Source organism: Antennarius striatus, chromosome 1 (genome assembly GCF_040054535.1).
Source record: "Antennarius striatus isolate MH-2024 chromosome 1, ASM4005453v1, whole genome shotgun sequence".
NCBI lineage: Eukaryota > Metazoa > Chordata > Actinopteri > Lophiiformes > Antennariidae > Antennarius > Antennarius striatus.
The window spans coordinates 25,927,928-25,952,720 of NC_090776.1; the positions used below are offsets into that span (position 1 = coordinate 25,927,928).

Consider the following 24,793-nt stretch of genomic DNA (forward strand, 5'->3'; position numbering starts at 1 on the left):
AAGAAATTCCTTGAAAGTGCTTTTTAATGAATTACACAACCACTTCAATGACAGCTGCTTGGAGGCTTCAGAGGAAATTTATTTGACGTGTTTTGTATTTTTAGAAAGTTATCACACACTCCCAAATAAACTGTTAAGCAGGTTGTGGTTTTATCATTGATGCTTTAAAAAATAAAAAAAAAGATTGTTTCCCCAGAGGGATAAATAATGTGTACTACTGCTTCTTTGCGGGTTCATCTGCTTGTTCACAAAGTTTTTGAAAACATTGGTGGATCTTTTGTTCCCAGAGAGATGGGGTATGGCCCTGGGAACAACTCATTATATTTTAGTGGTTTTGGCTGAACTGCTGATGTAGTTGGATGTCAAATTTGATATAATATCAAAAAGGGACTCAGAAAAAAAACAAAACATCATCAGTTAAATATACATCAAGAACTGTCAAACTAATAATAAAAATAAGAACAACGTGATTCCAAATGCTAGATGAAGATTTTTTTTTTTGGCTCAGGGGTCACATTATTTGCATCAATCAATCAATCATGGAACTACTAATTTACTAACAAGAATATAGTGAGTAAACCGAACATTACATATTAATTAATAAAAATAGCTGTAATATTACTAGTTTGATTACTCTTTACCTATAGTTACTGTATTCTTGTTACCTGATATTTACATTCACACAAAATGAGGAATAACATTCATTTGCATAGAAACGAAAACGTCTGTTGTGAGTAAAATCTGTGTGATTTAAAACAATTTTTTTTTTGGCCTAACAACACATTTTTACACTCCTAACATCCTGTCCATTCCACTCCGGAGAAAAATAAACCAGCCCTTGTTATATAACTACAATCGGCTCGTCTGTTGCGTAATAACTGCTGCTACTCCCCTTTTAAATCGCTCCGCGCATGCGCAGTAGCACCCTACTCTCCGCCATTGACGGAACCACGATCAGGAGGAGAGGGTCAGAAACGCTTCGACAGGCAGAAGACGCATGCTTCTGCGGTCCGCAACCTTAACTTTGAGCTACCGTTTTTAGTACTTCACTCACACTCGCGTAGCGTTTCGCGTCGATATTTTAGACTGACAATTGTGTAAATACTGTTACCCCAAAGGAACGCGTTTTTACCCGATTCTACAAGTAAAGGGCAGCAGAGAACCTCAGCTAGCAGTGGCTACAGTCATCACGAAGCTACCTCGGACTAGCTAACGTTAGCTAGCGACCTGGCTAGCTGCACACGGGCTCGGCGCTGCTCGGCGGTGGGGCGGTGGGGGGGGCGCTTTGCCTACACTTTCGTTTGATGGATCCGAGAATCGCCTGGTTCCAACCAGAACAACGTGGACCCGCTAACAACCTGTGGATGCAGATTTGGGAGACGACACAAGGGCTCGGATACTTGCATGTAAATAACAGCTATACGACCGGATCTCAGAGCACGAAGAGCCTTAAGGAGAACGTCAACGGAGCCTCGATACCCGTCCTCAGCAGCAGAGACGGCGGATTGGACTCAAACACCGGAGGCGGTGAAGCTAGGACTCCTTTGGGGATGTCGTCCTCAATAGGGAACGGAGAAATAGTAGAGCAACGGGATTTTATACCACTGGAAAGCAACAGCAATCACAACAACCGTGCCCCTGGCAGGGGCGGTGTCAGCGGAGGGGGGCAGCAGCAGAGCAGCGGGGTCGCTGTGGTTTGGAGGGGGCTGACGGACGGACACCCGAACAAAAGAAAAAGAGACAATAAAGCCAGCACTTTCGGATTCAATTCCAGCCTCTTGAACGGTGGAAACGACCCTAACACGATAGGCTATGGTTCCTACACGGGGACGCCGTGGAAAGTCAGGAACTACTCCGAGGGAATTGTTGGGTAAGACTTCCCTGAAGTTGTCTGTTCGGGTTGTTTTACAGACTCTTGCTTCTTATGTATGTAAACTCTGCATAGTTTTTTTGTTTCGTCGACTTTAGACACTAAATACTGTGATTTTAGAAAGAAATCGAGGTTGTCGCTCATTCCCACCCAACACACCTTGTAGTTCCCACCCACCTTTGAGTCTAGGGTTAAGGCGACACCAAATGAATCCACGAATGTCTGCCAGTAATAAACACATTCACTACAAATTGTACACAGTCAATTTAATCCTGTAAATTATTAAATCGGTTGAAATTTGCACTAAAAGTCTTTGAGACTTTTGTCTCAGAGAACATCACCATTTTGAGTAGCTATGACTCAAACCACCTTTTATGTTGTAATTTTGTAATGTAACTGAATTATTAGTGCTGTTTTTTAGCTAATAGAATTTGAAATAGAGTACATATTGTAGTAATCCATTAAACCATATCTATGCATTGCAATATGCTAATGTAGATTGTAGGCTGAAGCTGAAGCAACTGAAGTTCTCAAGTTCCAAGATTTAAACTCTTGTGAGGTCGCAAACACACTGATATGGCTACTGGACATAGATTAAGGTGGATTTTTGGGTCCTGCCCTTATGATCTGGCCTTCCTGTGTTGAATCATACAGTGTAGAGTGGTTGTTTGGTTCCCATGTATACAGGTTCCTGCACGCCTCTCGGCATTGGACTGTATAAACAACACTGCTCGGTTTGTGTTTGGGAACTTTACCCTTCCTGTGAACCAGTTTTTGTCTACTTTTGTAACTGGGGTTGATGTGCACTGGGATTTTGTGCTTGGAGAAAGTCCTTCTTAATTTGCTGACACTCCAGCCACATGGAATGACAGTGTTTTTGCTCAGGCCCTCCTTTTCTGCTGTGTTGTGTTTGTGTAGGCCTTTTCACAGTTCTTAGCGGATTGACAAAGGCCAACTTAGGCCAGCCACATTTCTTCAGGACTCTCTTGAGGTTTGTGTGCTCCTTTTCATTCCGTCGGCCATTGCAGGGATGTTCACAGCCTGATGGTTTAGGTTCTGATGATTCCACTTATGTTCCAGTTGGTGGTGAAAGTCAAACGACATGTATCGGTCTGTACATGTAGGCTGCTGATAAACAGTGATGTTTAGTCTTCCGTCAATTTTAATCTCTGCTGTTCAGTCCAGAAAGTCAAGCTGGTTCTCTCAGACTTTTATGAGAAACTTGAATGTGATTTGCCTCTCATCCAAGAGACTTTTCTGAAATGTTTTCTGACAGTTCTGAATGGCTGTCGAGATGTTTTTGATATGCACGTCATTAAAGTTAATTCAGTCATTTGACTTTAGTCATATCTAAATGACTTTGTCATATGATTAATGACAGAGATATGTATTTGAGTGTAGTAGTCTGTCAACAACGTAGCTTTTAAATAGAGAAAGCAGTGGAGATGAAACAGGGTAATTTTCTAGAAACATAGGAAGATTTCGATTTTCCTTCCACAAACAGGCTAGTAAAGTGTCATTTGATGCCTTTGCCAAAGTTGTCAAGTTACTTTTGAATGCCTTGAGCAAACCTTAATGTGCTGACTCTGACTTAATGTCTGAGTAATTTTAGTAATATACAAGGAAAGGTGGTGTGCCCTTTTTAAACAGCATACAGATAACAAAATCTAATAAGAGCATGGAGTCATTAAGGGGAGTGAAATTTATCAGATTTTCTAGTATTATCACTTCCTCTTCGCTCCTACTCCAAACAAATAACTTGAATAGTTGGCCATTATTTATAGAAACAAAGACGCATGTATAAATGACGTTAATAATTTAAAAATTTCAGAGGACAGGGGTACTTTCATATCAACAAGAGTTTCTTGTTCAGATTAGTTTTGTTGCAACGTGTTCAGATTAGTATTGTTACAACTACATAAGGTGACTTTTCCACCTCATCGCTGTTTTTCATATATAATGACGGGACAACTATTTTGTGAGTGGGACTCCACTTTCAAAGACCCTTTGAGTGCAGGGATCTCCCCCGTCACCACCCGTTTTTGTTGGACACGTGTAGACAAGCAGAAACCAGAGTGTGACTCTCAGCCTTTGGCTGATCCTCGTTTAGTTATGTAGCTGCTCTTTGTTTGCTTAAGGACATTCTTTAGTGATTAGATTTGCTAATACCAGAATCTGAACTACTGAGCCTCGACCATAGTCATTACCATTGAGGGCTGTCTGTTTTACCATACTGTGCTTATTTCCAAGAGTGCATGCCATATCTGGAAAGAACCAAATGTTGACTGTTTTCAGTACAATGGCTAGTAACAAAAATTTGACAGTATAATATTTTGCCCGTAAGTGTCAATACTATGTCTCCTACTACTGTAAACCACACCTCTGGCCATTTGTCATATTTGTTCTGGCTTATTAGCTCTTGCTTTAGGTACACCCTTTTTTCAGCCAGTGTGCATGAAGGTGATGGCTCTCTTTATTACAGCTACCCGTCTCAGAGTGAGATAAGCATTAAGGCCACAGTGCAGTTTTCTCATGTATAACTAAAGATTTGTACTCAGTGTTTTATTACATTCTAGCAATGTATGTAAATCCAGTGGACTTTGGACCAAGCTTTGTTTTTTGTTTTTTTACAATTGAAGTAGTTGTAGGATTATGGTGCAAGAATAGCACATTGGGTGTCCAGGCAAATTGAGTAGTTTAGGGAATAGGCAGAAGTAGTCAGGGAATCTGGGTTTTAAATTTGCAAGTAGCTGAAAGGGTGAGAGTGGGAGTAAATTCTGATGCATTTTTCCATGGGACGGTTTGTACACTATATTTGGCCATGAGGGTTGGCTAGAGAGGCAAAGGCATGAGTGTATTTGTGTTTTATAGTCCCTGAGTCTTTCTGGAACAGAGACGGTCCAAAAAGCAGCTGGGATCAGGATGGAAAGGACCAATGTTTACATGCTCCACACAGTCCCACTTCCACAAAACAAAGCCAGCCTCCTAAGAGAGAACCCTGCTTCTCTTCAGTTCCTGTCCAATCAGATTCGTTCAGTGTTGATCTAGTCAGGTTGGGAGTCCTAACAGAGTCCCTCCACCCCTTTTTTCTGTTGGTGTACAACAGTTTAGCTTTATTTGGGCACTGGAATTTTGTAGGACCTTTTGCACAGCCCTGTCCAAGGTGGAACCATTGTGGCTTTATTGCACATCACAGTTCTGCATAGATGTTGGAGAACGTGTATGGGTATTTCACAGAAAGACACAATGTAATAGTCTCTGTGTGCTGTGTATTTAACTTTTGCTTTATTTTTCCACGTATTGAATGAGGTTACATCTCAGCAGCATTATCATCATAAAGTTTTGCCAGTTTTGTAGTAATAGTATATTTAGATCACTCACACTCATTTGCACACTGTACCTTTTGATGACTGTAACACATTTCTGTCATTTGACAACAATTGATTCTTTTGTTTTTTTATGTCACAACTGCCTTTTTGTCAGGGCCAGGTTATAACAAGACTAAAGCATTTTTATGACAAAATAATCGTTGTGTATACTTTTTCAACTTTTTAAAAATTATTTCATGACTTTTGAAATTGAGAAATCAAAGCCCATATGTATTATGAAGGCACTATGTTAGTCAATGGTGTTCGACATTTGACCTTGCAGTGGTCCTCTCTGTCAAGCTGTTGTGCGATCTCTGCAAGAAGGGCGAGTTTAGCCTGGTAGCGCTGTTGCCCATTTCTGTCTGACTGGACTGTAATCTTATTGGATGTTATGTTTGGGTTTTTACTCTGTAGGCAGGATGCAGTGTTCCTAAGTTCCATACATTTTAGCGGAAAAGGGGCATTGTGATGCACAGAATTCAGAGTGATAAGTGTTGGTGTTTTCACTTTCTTTCTTTTTTCTTTTTCTTTTTTCTTATAATTTTTTCCTTGTAATTTACTACCTGAATCTTTTGTTGTTTTATGTATACGCCATGACAAAGTCTTTGATTCTGATTCCTCTGATTCTTCTTCCTCAAAGTACAGATACAGGCACCCTTTGGCGAGCTTGCAGATATGGATGAAATGCAGCATATCACTAGAAATTGATTGGCATAATAAAATTGTATAGACACATTAACAGCCACAAAACCCCCCAGCTCGAAACAAACTGCGCATTCACATGCCACAATGATAGATAGATAGATAGATAGATAGATAGATTATTAATCCCGGAGGAAATTGTACATATCCACTGCTCAGGCATTACATAACGAATAAATACTGGATAAACACCAGGAGAAAAAGAAACACTGACATCACAGGACATACCACAAGACATACACTACACTAACAGACACATGCAGCACTAACAGGACTTATACATATACTTAACTGTAACTAAAATATAAACAGTATAAAATTAAAATATAAACAGTATAAAATTAAATTAAAATATAAACTGTATAAAATTAAAATATAAACAGTATAAAATCAAATTAAATCCATTCAACAGCGTGCTGACCTCGCCACCTCCCCCCCGCTCCTCCTGAGAGAGTCATTGTACCCCCTGATGGCACGGGGCACGAAGGAGGACCACAGCCTCTCTGTGGAGGAGCTGTGTGACAGCAGGTGCTTCTCTGCTGGGAGAAGGTGGTGTGCAGGGGGTGGCTGGTGTTGTTCATGATAGCCCTGACTTTGGACATGGTCCTGCTCTCCAGAAGCGTATCCACAGAGTCCAGGCTCAGCCCGACCACTGAGCCCGCTATGCGGATGAGTCTGTTGAGATGGTCCATAGCTCTTTTCCTGGCCCCCCCACCCCAACACACAATGGCATATGACAGCACAGTGGAGACTACGGACTGATAGAACATGAGAAGGAGCTTAGGACAGATGTTGAAAGAGGCCAGCCTCCTCAGGAAGTACATCCTGCTCTGCCCCTTCTTGTACACACAGTCCGAGTTGAGTGACCAGTCCAGTCTGCTGTCTAGCTGCAGTCCCAGGTACTTATTTTTTTCTACCACCTCCACCTCACTGCCCTCGATGATCACCGGCTGTGGAGAGGGAGGTGCCCGCCGGAAATCCAGCACCATCTCCTTGGTCTTGGAGACGTTCAGCCGGAGCTGGTTCTGTTGGCACCACTCCACGAAGTCAGCCACCAATGCCCTGTACGCCCCCTCATCACCCTCTCGGATACATGCCACAATTGCAGCGTCATCGGAGTACTTCTGTATGTGGCAGGTATCCGAGTTGTGCTTGAAGTCTGATGTGTAGACGGTGAAGAGAATGGGGGAGAGAATGGTCCCCTTTGGCGCCCCCGTGCTGCTGGTCACCATAGAAGACAAACAGTCCCCCATAAGGACGTACTGGGGTCTGTCCGTTAGGTAGTCCGTAATCCAGCTCAGGAGGTAGGGGTCCATAGCCATGGAGGTCAGTTTGCCCTGCAGGAGCTGGGGCTGGATAGTGTTGAAGGCTCTTGAAAAGTCAAAGAAGAGCACTCTGACGGCAAAGCCCCCGGTGTCCAGGTAGGAGAGCACACGGTGATTACAATGTATGTAATGGCCAGAAAGATCACCGTTATGTAAAACTTTATGTTAAACTGGGGCCGACAGTGGCTCAGTGGTAGAGCGGACGCCTTATGATCAGACATCTGTGGTTCAATTCCTGCTTCTGCCAGCAATCCTCGGAGTGTGAGCTGACAGCGGGAGGTGTCAGGTCACCTCCCGGTCACTGATAAGGCGCCATTGAGCAAGGCGCTGTCCCCTCTATAAGCTGCTCATTTGGGGCGCACCCCAAAGTCACGATCCATCACTCTGCCTCCTATTGTGTGTGTATTAACTGTATGCTTACAGGCCCCTGGTATTTGTTGTGTGTTTGTTTCAGGGGCCTGTACTAACAAATACTGTAAAAATGCATCAGTAAAAGTGTAAAGATAATTTCCCCAAGAGGGATAATAAAGGTGTGTTTCTTTCTGTCTTTCTTTCCTCCCTTCCTTTCCTTGCTGTTTTTGATTTTACTTTCTAGACATTTTCCCAACCTGCTTTGTCAGTACAATTTTGGTGGCAGTGGAAAACTTTGGAGCCTTCTGTGTCATGTTGTGGATGTATCAGTGTCAACCAAAAGCACATTTGGGAGTATGTTGTCAATGTTTATGAATATAAAATATGGAATTGTAAACAAGCCTTAACAGCTTTAAGTTTCTCCCTCAGTCTCATTTTAAAAAAATTTTAACCTCATATTCTGATGTGTTGCATATCTACAGAAACAGTTTACTTCCGTGGCCCAAATTGACAGTACTTACAGTATAAACCAGGACTAGCCTGTGCTGGACTGTTTAATGCAATTTTCATTGGTGGCCAGTTTTGGGTGGAGAAGCAGAAAATCTCATGGTTAATAGCTCACTGATTAGCAACCCCAGCTTTTGCTTTTATACCAATTTCTTGTAGCTGGCATACGGAGATTGATTCCTCCCAACATTGGCACACAGACAGCACCTCAGCGCCATTATTAGAAATGTGGTTCATCATCCTCCTCTGGCTGTGACATATGTCACGCTCTCTTCTGTCATTCTCTGTGCTGGTTGGCTCAAAGCCAGATCATGTAAACCAGTGAAATCAGGAACGTGTACACGGGTCGTTCACACTGCAGGTGAAACATGCCCCTCCTGACCAGCACATGTGGGACTCTCTCCGTAACTCAGCCTTTGTATGGGTGGTGAGGAATGTGCTTTCCTTTTTTTACTCTCTTCCTGTCCAATGGAAACCCTTCCCATGCTCAGGACTATTGCAGTCAGCAAGCAACACACACGAGGTGGTTGTGTGCTCAGACTATGACCTTCTCGGCACGTGTACAGAGCAAGTGGGCAATAACACTTTCCTTTTGCTCTGACCTGTATTGAATAAAATGCAATGTATAGTACTACTTGTTAAGAAGTAAAGAGTTGAAACAAAGTTTCTTTTTATAAAATATTTTTTTTGCTGTTTTATTGTTTGTATGTACTTGATCCTACCTGTTAACCTCAAAGAGCAGTTTACAGAATTAAATCTGTTGAACCTAAATTTTTATGATGAAGACATTCAATTTTAAAATGATTGTTACACATTGCACATTGATTTAATTTTTAATTTGCAGGATTGAAACTGCACTTTATTTTGAGAATTCTCAATAAAACCACTAGTACTTCCTACATAGGCAGCAGCACTACTACTTACTGTCAAAATGTTTGTGTCATTAACACAGAAGTGTTAAACCACCCTGACTTACAGCCCCCCCCCCCCCTCTGGTTAATACATCTCTACCGCTGCTGAATAAATTTTATCCTTGTGTAGAGGCTAAGCCAAGGTTTAAGCCACTGATGTATTCCACCACACTTATGTGAACGACACTCTGATGCACTTCCGTGTATTCAAAGTCCAACAGGCCACTTCATGCATGATTACTGTGTTTAATTTACATCAAGTTTCTTAGTTAATTGATAGATTATTGATCCCAAAGCAAATTCCGTAAAGTGCAGCGCAGTGCTATCCATCATGACACAAGGTAAGAAGACGTAAAAAAGTAAGAGATAAAAAAGGATAAAAACATTAACCTATGTATTGCACTTAACCTATGTATTTCCCAATACCACTTATCAATATGTCAATTGTGACTCTGGTATTACCATATTTATAGTCTCAACTGCTCTTTTTTTACACGACAATACAGCATCAGTCAGGCATGACTGTCACTACCAGGCAGCAGCGTTGGGCTCGGTGAAACCAGAGCTCCTCGGTCCCACTGGCCAACATTTTGCACCTTGCGTTACTCCTTTGATGAAACATTAATGAACATGAATTCACCACCTGCGAGTTATTGACACCCCTGCCTCTGTTTGTTTTGTCCTCATTTGGAAAAGCAGTGTGTAATACGACATGTTTGCCTCCTGGCTACCCTGTGCAGGTTGGGCAGTGTCATGTGACACACATGACACTCTTATGTTACAAAGGATACAAGACTAAAACTATCGGCAAAAGGGTTATGATTTTGAGACTGTGTGATGAAGCGACTACAACAGTGATATAATTGGTTTGTTACAATTAAGTTGATTAAATGCGCAACAGTGTAGCTTACATCTTTTAATTGAACACCGTCATCTATGAGCTCTCTGTTGTTCGAGGCAAGTGCTTCTTGACATTTATTGTTTTTATTATGAAATTTTAAAGCACTCTGATAGATCTTCTTGTGCCCCCCTGTGGTGCCAAAATATCCAGACAGTTACTAAGTATTGCTCAGTTTGAGTCGACAACAACCTTTTCTTCTCACATCCTACCCAACTTAACAGATGGCTCTTGTTCGCATGAAGGCATTTCAGCACCACACCCAACGCTCTCTCAATCCTTTCTCTTCCTGTTATTCTTTTCCACTTTATACATGCGTCTTTGCACTCTACCGTTTTATACATTTTTTTCTGTTCAGCTCTTTGAAGTATTCTAACCTAATTTGAACTTTGCTGTCTCACATTTTGTTTCTCTTACCTTTCCAATTTTCCCCCTCTTTGTAGGTTTTAGCAAAGTTATACTTCTTTGAAAAGGTATTGTAGTGACTTCATAGGGAGTCTCTAGATGTAGAAGATCCCATTATAGCTTACTATAAATATTAATTTTTCAAAATACAAAATACTCTTTTCCATAATAGTTGACGTTTGATTCACATGCTACACCAGGGGTGGGCAAACTTTGACTGGTCGGCCACACACGGTTCTAAAATTTGGCAGGTGGGCCAGCTGAGGAGCAGATGGATGGAGAGATTGTTTGTACTTTTGCAAATAACATGTAAAAATCATTATATAAAAGGTTTTCGTCTTTAACAGGCAGCAAAGCATACATATGCAAGGCCAATTTTAAAAATTATTTTACATATTTACATATTTATTTATTATTTTTTATTTTGCATTTATTTCATGAAATTAATTACATAGTTCCAACAAATTTGGCGGACTGGATTTCAAAGCCTACCGGCCTGTGGACCGCAGTTTGCCAAAGCCTGCTCTATACACTAGTTAGTCTATTGGCGTGAAATAGCTGGGATCCCTTTACCTCTGCCAAGGAGCTTATGTTTCTCCTGGAATTCTGTCTTTTCACGATTACTTAAATATAAGGTAACATAATGACATTTCTGTACAATTTCTCACATGTCAAAGTATTATCTGGATCAAAGTAATTTTGTAGTTACTGTATCTAGAATAAAGTTCTTTTTTTCCTTGGTGATACATAATCGTGCTGTAGGCATGCAACTGTTCCTGTGCCAAGGCTGCAGTTGTGCAGATCCAGTTAGTTGTCAGATTTGTTACATCTTCAAACTATCATTGGACAATTGCATTTAGGTGCAATAGTTGCAATAGTTGCAATGCAATAGTTTTTCTGCATGTTTAGATATCAAACGGAAACCCAATGGACTAAAAGCTGTCAATGACTCAGTCTGTCGCTGACTTGCTCTCACAACAGCCTTCGCTGTTGTTTTATCCTCTGTAGTCATGTTTCATCTCTTCCATCATTACCGCCCTTAAGATTTTAGTCATGCACACACTGAGTAAATTTCAGTCATCTGAACAACAAGACAAGCGAACTGACAGACCACAGTACAGATGGCCATCTGTAAGCATTTAACATTAGAAAAGTCATGAGACAAATGATAGGAAAGTGCTAAGGAGAAGAGCTCTATGAAAACTCGTTCTACAACATTACATAACATTAAAAGCCAACTTGGGTTATAAGTGGTGCCAAGAGGCGTTGTGCTTCCCTGGGAGGAGCAGAACTTGATCCAAGAAGGCAGAGCATGAAGTGTAACAGCGTTGGTACCGCCCCTCAGTGATGAAGACAGGGTTTATTGTGAAATGAAACTTGTTGTGGAGTGAAAAGTGATCACGTATCAGATAGTAGTTTTACCAAAAATGTTTTATTTATTGTATTGTTTGTGTTTCTGAGATGTTGATAATGTCAGACATTCCCTCTTTTTAGTTTCATATTTAATGAAGTTTAGAAGTACTCATTTATATGTTATTACAACATATTGAGACCAGTTTAGTTTGTTTCTAGACTTAGAGTTGATGTGTGCATGAAACTAAAACCGAAGGTACATTCCACAAAGTAGCTGCTGAGTTTCCTTTACTACAAAATGAAACTTAAACTTGCTGCACAGCCGTGAAAAGTTGGAGTGGTTGTAATTTTCTACATTAAAAGAAGGGTACATATGAACGGAGGCGTTCAACCTTATCTACTTTACAAAAGAAAAAATATTTCTTAATTTATTTTTTTTTTGTAAAATAACAAACATCAGTTTGACTTTTAATTTTGGACTTTAAAAAAATAAAGGAAATTTAATCATCCTATATACCATTGATGCTGTGGTCCACTCAGACCTGATGGATTTTTGGTTCATATGTCTGTATGAGGGATGTGATTTGTATAACAAAAACGCGCGCAGAAGTACAGTACAGATATAAAACGGTTCAGGGATTTTGAGATGTGCACTGAACAAAATTTTGTTTTTTAAGGGCTGATGACCAAACAAAAAAATTCTGTTGTTTAATTTCTTTACTTTGGAACATCTGAATTGAGCATTCTTCGATTTTCTAATTTCTCTGTTTAGAAACCTATAATTTTGCAATTCCAATTTCGAAGTGCCTGATAGTTATTTTTCAACGTTTGTGTTTAAAAGTTTTGGGTCAGACTTTGTACTGACAGAAAACTGACTGACATTTTTCTGAAATTCCTGCCAATTAAAGGAGGAAACTCCCCAGTGGAAATGGAAACTTTGTCTAGAGACATTTTAATAATACTTATTATATGTTACATATACAGTATATACATACTCATTGCTGCTTTTATATTTTGGTAAGCTAACTGATGACTAGTTCAGAGTTAATTTAACGGTAGTTTGGTAGTTATTAGTTTTTTTTCTTGACTTTCTACTCTTTAAGTAAAGAGAGATCTTTTTTCTCCTTTTCTCCATTGTACACCAGAGAGAATGTTCTTTGCTGACGTAGTTTAGGTCTTGGGGCTTGTTAAAAAACAACATATGATTCGTCTTGTCACTATGGAATTGTTTGTCCGTCTATGTGAATGTAGACATTGATCAATAAAAAAGGTCAGTATGTGGGTAAAACACCCTTATTCCAAGGGTAAAAGCAGCACAGTCCTCGGTAAAAAATTTCAGTTCCCCAGTTTTGTGAGAAAGACCTTGTTGGTGTGGGACAACTTTAAATCAGTTAAACTCTTTGTTCTCAGAATGTATGTTATTCCGTTTCTTTCTTGTAAAATAACCCCTTTTTTCAGCAGTTAACCTCCCATTTAAGTGTGTAGAGGAAATTATTTTCCTGATATATGAAATGATAAAAATTAGATTGCTCACCTACCCACGCACACATCTTCCGTTCATATATTAGAACAGACTATGTCGTCAGGATATTAATCCAACAACTGATCTTGTTCGTAGGCATACATCAACTTGTACTTTCACAGCAGATCTGATAATGCAAGTATGCAGAGAATGTCTGTATACGCTTAATCTTTACTAGACATCTACTTACCAAAGTAAAGTTGATTTTTCATGGAAAAACCTTTCTTCTCATCCTGCTTCCACATGAAATCATATCTTTGGACATGCCTTGTGCAAAAGGTTTTCAACTGCTGATAAGAAAAATTATATACTGCTGCCTTGCTCAGCACCATCTCTCCATCACTGAACAAGGAAAAATTATGGTTAACTCATTTGCTGCCAGCGCTTTGTGGCCATTGATACACATCAGCAAACTTTCTCCAATGCTCCAGACATTTACAGTATTGTGTTTTCTTTCTGTTCTTGACCGATCACAAGATGCTTCACTTAGAGCGATGCCTTTTTTGCTCTTGGGTGGGCGCTGACATACTCAACCTTTAATGCATTGTAAGCTGCTGCAAGTTCTCCATCTTCTTCTGATTCGCCACCCTCAGTTCCGTAACTAGTAGCCAGTGAGTTGATATACAGTAGTTAACTTTCATGTCTGATGTTTTTAGACAAGTGTTTTTACCAAGCGGACATAGTTAAGATGACTTTGGTGCTTTGATATTTGAACACAGAGGGATGAGGAGAAAAGTTTGAGATCTCATCAGTTCAATCTGATGATACCATTAATGTCTTTTGTGTCTCAATTAAAACAGTTCTGTTAGCTGTTTTTTTTTTTCAGTGTGACTCAGTGTTTGACATCTGTATGCAAGGCAGAGGTTCTTGCCCCATTGGCATTGTTTATATTTATGATCTGCTACTCTTCTTGTTCCTTATTGCCATCATCTCGAAAGGGTATAATGACATTATATGTGCAGCATGCGTTTTTGTTATTTATCTATATGTATTGAAAACATGTATTTGTTTTACCCATTGGATTATCATTAAAAGCGCCTTTTCATTCTTATGTTTTCTATGTGCTATGCAGGTTGCATGAGGAGGTCAGTGATTTCTATGAATACATCTCTCCACGTCCGGAGGAGGAGAAGATGAGGCTGGAGGTGGTGGACAGAATCAAGGAAGTCATCAAAGACCTGTGGCCCATTGCTGAGGTACTCACTACCCCCACTCTCCTAAAACTCCTTTGTATTTGTTTGTGTCATAGGGTGTGACAGACTTGAATTTCCTGTGTGTCACTGATGGTCAGGATCAGAACTGTCTCCATTTGAAAACATCCCCATTAACAGATTACAGGGTTTGTTTTACTGGCTTCACACTGTTCCCTAGGCTGCGTTGGATATGTATTTGTACATCAGCCATCTTGGGGTTAACAGCTTCTCAACTGTAGCTCAGTCTTGAACTTGTGTCCTATAAAGATTGTCCAATCAATATTGAGCTATTCCTAAATTAAGGAACATAATAAGCCAATCCTGTTTTGTTTTATTTCACATCTGCCGCAAAGTCGGCAAGCATTTTGATCTTCTAATAAAAGAAATTTTTGTTAAATCGTCACACGTAGATGGTTAGACAGCCCCTAGATACTAATAACCTAGACTATACCTTTTGGTATAATCAGCGGCATCAAAAGTGAGCTTTAAAACATACTAGTTGTTGTTGGCGGTGAGGGGAATGTAGTATAGTTTGGTATTTGAAATATTTGTCTGTGGTTCACACACATGGAAGAAATCAAGGTTTGACAGGGAGTGACGAGTCTCGTTGGGCACTGATATTTGCATGCTATTATTGTACATTAGTATTCCAATGATATTTCAATAGTACAGAATACTTTTTGGAATAGTAATTTTACTTGACATGTCCATCCCTGGTGCTAAACATAGCTCACCTTGTGGGATATTGTGCTTACCCCTGCTTTCACAGAAGTGTTCAAGACATACTTTACACTTACATGATCCCACAATCAGCTTAGCCTGACATGTGACTGGACTTGAGAGAAGATTTTATTTAACTGGTTGGAGTGGGATGCATGGACGTGGTTTTAGGGAAGTGCAGGATCAGTCAAGGCTTACTTCTATTTCTGACACTATTGTTCTATTTTGTGCATATCAAGTTGTTGCATTTGCTTGATTGGGATGCAGGTTAAAAGATCTGTGGATAAAAGGACTGTTATGTATGCAAGTCTTGCTGCTTTTTATTCCTTCAATAGAAAGTTTCCACATCAGTGCAGCATTAAACAGGCTTTTTGCATTGAGGCCACTGTTCCTTCACTGGAAAAAGTAAGCAATGCGGTTTTAAAGACTCAGACTTTGCACACTTACGTTTTACCCTTGATTGGTAGCTTTAATACCACACCCGAGCAGTTTGTTTAGGCTTGTCATTAAATAGATTCAAAGCCAAACTGTGAAGGAACATTTTATCCAGCTTGGAGAACAGGTTTTTGTTGCAATAAAGCTTATTGTGGGAAAATGAGAGAAAGTTGTCTGATTGAAGCACCTTTTGTTTGTCTGTCAGAGTATTCATCTAGTAATTTGATTTCTTGATTAAAAAAACATGAATAATTTAATAGAATTCCCTTTTTGCACCCTCTCTCCTAGGTCCAAGTGTTTGGGAGTTTCAGCACTGGTCTTTATCTGCCGACGAGGTGAGCCACTGGCTTTCTTTAAATAATCTAGAAATTTAAGCACATGCTGAGTGGTTGTGCATTTTCTCGTGGGTGACTGTAAAATGCTCTCTATCTCAAATCTTCAATTGGTTTTGTTTTAATGAAGTGGTTTCGACACTTTTAGTGTTGCTGATGCAGGACTTTTATATTTTTAACTTTTCTGAGAGTCCTGAAGCAGACACCCAACACACAGCCACCTTCACAACACAATAAATCCCTGCTCCCTCAACACAGACAAGTCACCTGGATTAGTGGATTCTTGACACTATGCTGAACACATTAATGGGAGTAAGCTATTTGGGGATGCACAAATGCACGTCATCTATTTCTGTGTGTCTGCCCTAACCCGAGGGCACAATAATATGTCTTTATTTAAATGGGAATTAAAGCTCATATGTGAGTTGTCCACAGATATTTGTTTACATGGGAGTATAATGTTTTTAGATGGGTTTGTAATGTCTGTGTGTAGTTAACTCATGGCATGTGTGGCTTCCTTAAACACTGTCTCAACTTGCACTTGGCTTGTCAACAAGGGGAAGCATAGCCAAAAATCTGTATTACTGTGTGGAACATGTACTGTACATAAGATACGGTTGAAAAAATATCCGTCATATAACTTCAGAGAGAAGAGACTTAACATTATTCTAGTTACAGTATTTGTTTATTGTTTATTTGTTTTTCTATCTTGTGAATAAATGATAACAACATAAAAATACAAATTTTAGCAAGGAAATAAGTATTACCTTTCCTGGGACAATGCCATCTAGACTGGCTACTGAATGAGCAGGAAGTCATCCATGCAGATAAACATTAAAACATGATGTAACAGTAAAGTAGAGGCGTCTCACAACAGCAGCAGACTAACTCTCATTGTGCCGGTTAATCATCATCCATTTGATACCTTTCATTTGTGTGTATAATTGTTTATCATTGCCTTGCTCACTGTGCTACTTTATGGATGGCTGTTTTATAATGTTTCCAAGCATCACCTTCCACACCTCTTGTTTTCCACCAGCGACATTGACCTAGTCGTTTTTGGGAAGTGGGACACCCTTCCACTCTGGACGCTGGAAGAGGCTCTTCGGAAGAGAAATATTGCAGATGAGAACTCCATCAAGGTTTTGGACAAGGCCACAGTAAGTCTGCCATGATTTTCTCTTGTGTGTGTAATGTGTTAGAAAGAACATATACACAATTTGCTTTTTTACAAGATGAATACGACCAAATTATTTGGAGAATACTCACTGGATTATACAAGGATTGCATTATTGGAATAATCCCATAAAAACTTTTCCAGTCATGCAATATTTTCAGCTTTAGATTTTCATTGTCTTTCCAGCCCATATCTCACAAAATCACTATTTAAACTTGAGATTTCTTTGCCAAATAAAGGAAATGTCATGCATTCTTTGGCCATGTGTTTATGGAAGTGACACCATGACCCAGTCCGCTTGTGGTAAAACATGAACAATAAACAATGTTCTGAATATGTGAATAATTTTCCAACCAAGGTCAGGGATTTCTATTTGGCCAAGTTTAGTAAAGACGCGTGATGCCTTAACAGACCCATATAATCTGTGATATGGATGCGTTCAAGTAGCCTCTTACTGAAACCACAAGGTTGGATTAACCATTAATTTATGCAAAGATTCAAATATTAGAAGTTGAACATTTTTCAAATGTTGAAAAAGTGATATATAAAAATTTGAGAGAACTCTCACTAAGTTTTGAGTGTTTTCCCCTGTAGACAATTTCATTTGTAGTAAAATAGTGATACGTCTTTCGTCATGTCCTAAACCTTTCTTGTCATATATGTAAAGATTGATAATTGTCATACGTCACTGTCAGTCATTAATCAGTATGACACTCACTACAGTGTTAGACAACAGTCAGTTGAACCAGCTCTAAATCATAAGGCTGTCCCAACAAATCCAAGCTGCTGACTGCACTGGTTGGAAGTCTTGTATTTAACCATTGTGCTGACATGTACTTCAAGGAAAATGTCTTAACCACATCAGTACTTTGGTTTAATGCATGTACCTGTAACTGTAATTTGGATAAGTAACAAGAAAACACACATTAATTCTTCTATGTTTATGCAAACTTTTGTAGAGCCTTTTGTCTTGTTTGTAACTTCTGATTCTGTTGTATTTAAATTTGTGCAACTGTTTGTTTCTGGTTTTATTCATAAACCGTGTGGAGATTGGATTTTTTTCTCGCTCAGAATTTATTTTCTTTCTGTACTTAATGGATGTGGATTAATATTTTTCTTTGTTTTAGTGTTTTAGGTTTCACAATAATTTGCCATTTTAGAGAGCAGATTGGCAATTGAATTCTTTGCTTAAGGAGCTTAGTTCTAGATCGGTATACACAGGGTTGTACATTATTGGTTGTGACTGATATTCAGGGTTACAACAGATTTGATAGTTTGGAGCTCCTGTTGTCTCCTGCATGTCTTAGAGTACAGTGTCACGTGACAGACATTTTATTCTTGTGATTGTTTGACTGTTTCCTGTATGACTACGTCAGCATCTTTTTCATGTGTGCCAAGGTTCCTATCATCAAACTGACGGACTCATTCACTGAGGTCAAAGTGGACATCAGCTTCAACATGAAGAGTGGCATTCAAGCTGCACGTCTCATCAAGGAATTCAAAGAGGTACAACTTGGGACATTTATGCAACAAGGTTTTTGATGCCCTTTATTCCTCTTGCTCATGTATATTTGGGGCCATAACAATATAGGATGCCCTTTTGTAGATCCGTACCTACAAAGATTCATGTCTGTGGTAAATGTTAAAGGAAAAAAGTTCCTTTCTTTACCTGGAAATGCATTAAAATGTTCTGTTTTTTTATTGCATCACCTTTCATCCAGGTGTCATGGCTTTCCGTAATTAAGCTGACAATCCAACCAGCAGACACGGGATGACAAAATCAACTGGGTTGCACACAAAGCCTCTAGTATCAATTTATAGATATTTAACAGCATACAATGAGATAATCTTTTAATTCATAAAGTAAAAAATAAGATTATGTCAAGTTGTGTGAATTCACCACCAGTATGTCATTATACCTGAAAGTCTTTAAATTCCTGTTTTCCTCTAGAATGTGCTGTAAGGAACAGCATGTGGTATTCATGATGGTCTTACTGTGTGTTTCCTCCCTTAGAAATACCCTGTGCTGCCTTACCTGGTCTTGGTGCTAAAGCAGTTCCTGCTGCAGAGGGACCTGAACGAGGTTTTCACTGGTGGGATCGGTTCCTACAGTCTCTTTCTCATGGCTGTCAGCTTCCTGCAGGTCAGATAGACATTGTCATTAACAATAATCCTGTATATAATTCCAATTTATTGTTAAGTTTTTTTTGGGGGGGGGGTTCTTGTTGACATAACCATAACTGACAGCTGTACAATTCATCTGATCTATTTCAGCCCTTCTTGGTTACTTTCTTTTTAAAATAGTTACAAGAACTTTGTTTCTTATATGTAAATGTAGCGCATAAAAGTCTTGACACAAGTGAGCAATTTCCATTTGCGTCATTCTGACATCCTTGTTTTTTTTATCAGCTTCACTACAGGGACGATGTGTGCAGTCCTAACAGCAACATTGGTGTTCTCCTTATTGAGTTCTTCGAGCTCTACGGTCGGCACTTCAACTACCTTAAAACGGGCATCAGGATTAAAGATGGAGGTTGCTATGTTGCCAAAGATGAAGTGCAGAAGAACTTGATGGATGGCTACCGGCCCTCCATGCTGTATATTGAGGACCCACTCCAGCCAGGTAGGAACAGTGAAGAATGAAGGGAAGGCAGATGTAGGAGGTTAGATGTAAAAAAACCCAACAAATTTCCTCTTCAGATATTGGTCAGTAAAAGTTTTCATATTCACATACCATACATATATGTTGACCTCTGGTTTCGCATTCAACAGATAACGATGTTGGTCGGAGTTCATATGGTGCCATGCAGGTGAAGCAGGCCTTTGATTATGCCTATGTAGTGCTGAGCCATGCCGTGTCACCCATCGCCAAGTACTATCCCAATAACGAGACGGAAAGGTAAGAAACTATTCATTACATACCACAGGTGTTGGGACAAGATGACTGATATCTCTTGTAACGTAGTATGAATTTGATCAGTACTTGATATTTTTCTGTCAGTCTGCTGTACAAACGCTGGTATAACAACTACACCTTTTCTGTATCCCATAACAGCATTCTTGGCCGAATAATCAGAGTAACGCAGGAAGTAGACGAATACAGGAAATGGATTCGAAAGAACTGGGGGAGCCCTACTCAGAATGAGCTGCCACTCAACAGTGCGTCCAGACTATAATAATTTTCATTTTAATTCACAAAATAATAAAATTGAATGTTTTAAATTTGACCAAAATCTCCAAGAGAGTTTGAATGGGAGGCTTGATTATCCACAGTTCCTGGCCAGTTGAATCCGCAGGGCTAGCTGGCTTGAGTTGACCCTTCTCTTTACATTTGTCTCCTCTTTTTCTGTAGGAAACGATGTCTCCTTGTTGAAATCCCAGCAGCTTGATGAGCGCAACAATAACCTTCCAGATGACGACGACGTGGTAGTCGTACCTTCAGCTCCCCACAGCAAAACCTCATCTAACTCTTCTTCTCCATCGCCCTCGGTGCGCTCTTCTCCCTCATCCTCTCCGCTGACGCCTTCTTCCACGTCCTCAACGTCCAGCTCCAGTGATGCGGTCAGTCTTGCAAACATGGGCGTCTTCAAACATGGTGCTATTGTATTCGATCGTGTTATATAAATCTTTTGTTACAAATTTTCCATTATGTTTGCTTCCCTCAGGATTCTGATGGCACACCATGTAAGACAGCCAAGCAACAGCAAGGCCAGGCCTCCAGCACCCACAGAGAAAAGCCAGCTGTCGTTATTAATCACAGAATACAGAGCCACAACACCAGCTCTCCATCTGCAAGCAGCAAGGGAGGGAAGGTATGCTCAATTCTGCCATTTATTTTTTTTAGCTACACCCTTACAATACATGACAACACACTATGCACCATAAGATGTAAAGGAAACCGTTAAATGCTTATCATTAAACAAACCATGTAAAAGATACTAAGGAAGTTACTTTCTCCACTATTGTCAGCCAACAATTTATAGTAATACACAAGGGAAATCCTGAAGGAAGACTGACATTTTTTTCCTGTCTTTGTTCCTTATCCAGGCCAGGATGTCCCGTTCTCACCAGAAGAGCAGCCACCACGGGCAGCAGAGCTCTTCTTCCAGTACCAAAAGTCATCAGAGCAACAAGCCACACCATCAGGGCAACAGCAAGAAAAGGAAAAATGTGCGAGACTCGACACAAGATGGCCTCTGTAGATAGTGGTGACCTTCTCCCATTCTTGTCTGCAACCAACTGACAGTCCAGTCTGAGTTCCGCTTCCAGACTCCAGCCTATGGAGGTTGTCAGACGTATGAACACATCTGCAGTATCTGTCTCTTTTTGAAGCTTTCAAGGGATGACAAGCAACAATTCGTAGCAGAGAAAAGAACAAAAAAATAATGTTAGGAAATGGGATTTAATTTCTTGGACCTGAACTGAAATCATGGATAAAAACTTGTTTGCTTCCCACCAGCTTCTTTTACAGAGTGGTTGTCCTTTCCACAGCCGGCACCTACACTACTCGCCTCTTGCGCCTCCTGCTGTACAGGAATAGACAGATCGGGTGTCTGGAATTGATTCTGGAGCAATACCTGCACCTGCTGGCTGGAAAAACTGATTAAAAAAAATTTTGTCACAAAAAGAAGAAAAAGGAAATGACACAAAATGTACAAAAAGAAAAATGTTAGTTGAAAAACAGACAAAAATATAAACTGATTTTTTTTTTTTATGATGGTATCTTACAAATGCAATCATTGAGGGTGGGACATACCTTATGCATGAGGTTTTTTTTGTTGATTTATTTTTCTGTTGGTTCAATCTTTTTACGTCTAAAAATGGTTACAACAAAGATTTATAAAAAAAAAAAACTATATAAGCAAGACAGGTTTAAAAAGGCAAGTAAGAAAAAAATGTTTCATATTACCTTTTTATAAAACATACCTATTGAAAACATGTAATTGTGCCCGCAGTTTTTTTGGCCGAAGCCAGCGGCTGGTTTTGGTCCTATTGCCAACATAAATCATCAGCAACTCCAGGTTGCTCATTGAATGTGTGCTACAGTGTAAACATATTAGGCGCTAAGTGAGTCAGTACTGATATACAGTCCTATAATAAACCTGGTTTCTCACTGAGCTCAGTAGCACAGCTAGACAAGAGGTTTAAAGACTGCAACTTTAAATTAATGAGAGATGACAATGGTTTTATTGAGGAGTCCTGCACTTGAGAAAAAATGTTATCAATACAACTATGGGTGATAATATATTTCTTTGGTAAGTCACCCACTGTAAAATCATTTGTATTTGTGAAATGTATTTATTTTTTATTAATTATATGGACGTAGATAAATGTATTAACATCAGAGCCAATATCTTTGAATCCTATTTTTGAACTATGATAAGTTTGGTGGGATCAGAAAAATTAATTCAGGTACAGTAAAAAATGCCACCTTTATTATTTGATTTTGTTTGTTTTTGTTTTTTCTCCAGTGACAGTTGAGTGACCAAGTTACTTTGTAAAGGTTTAAAAACTGTTTTCAAAGTTCTCGGAGAGAATTTTGTTTTAATGTGGCTGGTCTGCTTACTCTAAAAGGGAGCTTGTTTTATTTAGTGTTATAAACTATCATAGAAACATTGTACACTTCAGTGCCCTCTGGCATTGCAGTACAAAAACTAACCTGTAGGTGGAGGCATTACATCGAGTCTGAATCAACACGATTCGAGTGTGTAGACAGCATTAGATTAAGATGGTTTCTTTGTAATATCCCAATATTTTAACGTGAACGAGCAGCTCCTTATAGAAAACCAATTGAACTGAGTGCTTGCTAGAGGGATCCACTCACCAAAGAACACCACAAGCCCTTAGTCTCTTTCCCAAATGTGACATCAGTCATCCACCATGGAACAAATAAGGAGCCAGCAATAATAGCCACTTCACATGATATGGTTTATCATTACTAGAACCACTGCAGTCGCAGGATGACATGTTGACCATCAGGCAAATTTTCCCTAATGTGTTAAGACACTGAACATTTCAGCCCATTCTATAACTTGCATAGTATTAAACTCGGTGTTCAAAAGTTTTAAGTACTGTATCTTGTCCCCTGCACTCCAAAGTGCAACGATTGCAGTTTAAATGCAGTATGTAGAAGCAGGGGTATTGCTAGACTAATTACACCGGGGAATGAACTCCTGTATTGACCTGCTCTACTTCAGTAAAATCTGACATTTTGAGTTTAACAATCCAAATTTGACAAGGGAATAGTTGAGATCACAAACATTTTTAACCACCATGTCTATGCATTGAATTTTAACCCAAAATGTGAGCCCTAAGGTGTGCATCTTTGCTGTTTGGATCTGACCAGCACAGCACACATGTCCAAACACTTCAGTGTGTACAGGTGTATGTTATAATGAGTGGGCTGCTGTGTGCTCCCAGTTTTCCATTTATCGTGTGAAACTACAGAACCAGGATTGAAGTATGTCAAGACAAAAGAAAGCTCTAAAAAATATAACACAAGTCTAGTTTTGATAATTCGACATGTGGTCTTGTGCCCCAGTCGAGCTTTATGTCTAGCAACGCCCCTTGATTGAAGCGCTGGTCTTGTTTTAGACTCAAAAGGAAAAAAGGTGAATATTCGTGCCATCTGAATGCCCACTGACTGTTTCTCTTCACTGCAGAATAGATTCAGACCCACTGTACTCTGGAACATTGTTTCTCTGCAGCTATTACAATCCATGCAATAAAAACAGTGCAATTAAACCACTTATTTGAGACAAGCTTTTGCCTTGCGTTTGAGTTTGGTTTCTGATTTTTTTTTCTTTGCTTGAAGAATATTGTCGGTTAAGGATGTCCATATTATTGAAATGCATTTTCTTACTGAAAGTAGCAGGGGTGTTACTTGTCCCAGTTTACTGAGGCAAGTGCCTTAATAAAACCTCACATTGGATTTTGAAATATTCCATACTAGTGCATTAATTTAGATTAGAAAAAAACCTAAAAAGTACTTGCTTTTGTTTTTTAGTGAAGTGGCTGAGTAAAAGGTGCTCACAAAAATAATTCAGCAGTTGAATCCAACAGGAACACAAAGATTGGAATATTGGTTCTACTTTTAGACTAATATTTTCTTTATTTGAAATAGCCATGGAATGACCACCTTATATGTATTTAATGTAGTTATGGAATGAGGAGGAATTAAAATTTACAGTATTATAACTGAAATTAGTGTTTAATAATTTTCACCTTTAAAAAGGTGAGGCTTTTTTAAACATTATGGAAATATGAATTTTATTATAAAATTAAACTCAGGTAGTTTGCACAGCACATTTCATACAGGGTATGGTGTTCTGGCTACACTGACATCCGTGTATGAAGCGGCGCAGCACAAGTGAAGAGCAAAAAAGCGCGTGCAGTCGGCGGGCCCGCGCGTGTCTGTCTGACTGAGAGGGAGGCGGGGCGTCTGCGCTCCGAGGGGCGCGCGGGCTGACAGTCGAGGAGAAGCTGCACGAACTGGCAACACGCGCTCCTGAGCTGAGCGTAAAGGTCACCTACGTCCATTTATCTCCGCTCGACATGCTGACATCTGACAGGTAGGACACTTTTAACGCTGTTAAATATAAAACACTACCTCACGGAAACATTTCACCACAGGAAAATGTGTGGTATTTACCGCACGGCTGAAGGAAAGGTGAGTTCGTTAAAACGAAGACGAATTTGTCTGTCCAAAAGTTTTTGTGTGAAGA

General features: G+C 39.6%; 2 protein-coding genes across 6 annotated transcripts in view; both read left to right on the top strand.

Moving 5' to 3' along the window:
• The first annotated feature begins 954 nt into the window (after positions 1 to 954).
• On the top strand, positions 955 to 23,830 carry tent4b (terminal nucleotidyltransferase 4B). The gene is made up of 12 exons (XM_068311103.1): positions 955 to 1,870; positions 14,285 to 14,408; positions 15,849 to 15,895; positions 16,932 to 17,052; positions 18,468 to 18,575; positions 19,084 to 19,212; positions 19,479 to 19,692; positions 19,842 to 19,968; positions 20,125 to 20,228; positions 20,422 to 20,630; positions 20,735 to 20,881; positions 21,117 to 23,830. Exons 1-12 carry the CDS (start codon positions 1,305 to 1,307, stop codon positions 21,273 to 21,275), a joined length of 2,055 nt encoding a protein of 684 aa, XP_068167204.1. The 5' UTR covers positions 955 to 1,304; the 3' UTR covers positions 21,276 to 23,830.
• Positions 23,831 to 24,537: 707 nt separating this feature from the next.
• adcy7 (adenylate cyclase 7) overlaps positions 24,538 to 24,793 on the top strand; it is a 55,542-nt gene continuing 55,286 nt past the window's right edge. For 4 of the 5 annotated variants that reach the window (XR_011038182.1, XR_011038179.1, XM_068334411.1 and 1 more), the window contains exon 1: positions 24,538 to 24,640. The gene's annotated coding sequence lies outside the window, so the exon portion shown is untranslated. The remainder of the gene's footprint in view (positions 24,641 to 24,793) is intronic. The other variant, XM_068334499.1, reaches the window with a different exon arrangement.

Coding starts and splice junctions, on each gene's coding strand:
- tent4b (XM_068311103.1), top strand. CDS start 1,305: ATGGATCCGAGAATCGCCTGGTTCCAACCAGAACAACGTGGACCCGCT. Junction 14,409..15,848: donor ACCTGTGGCCCATTGCTGAG/GTACTCACTACC, acceptor CCTCTCTCCTAG/GTCCAAGTGTTTGGGAGTTT. Junction 19,213..19,478: donor TGGCTGTCAGCTTCCTGCAG/GTCAGATAGACA, acceptor TTTTTTTATCAG/CTTCACTACAGGGACGATGT.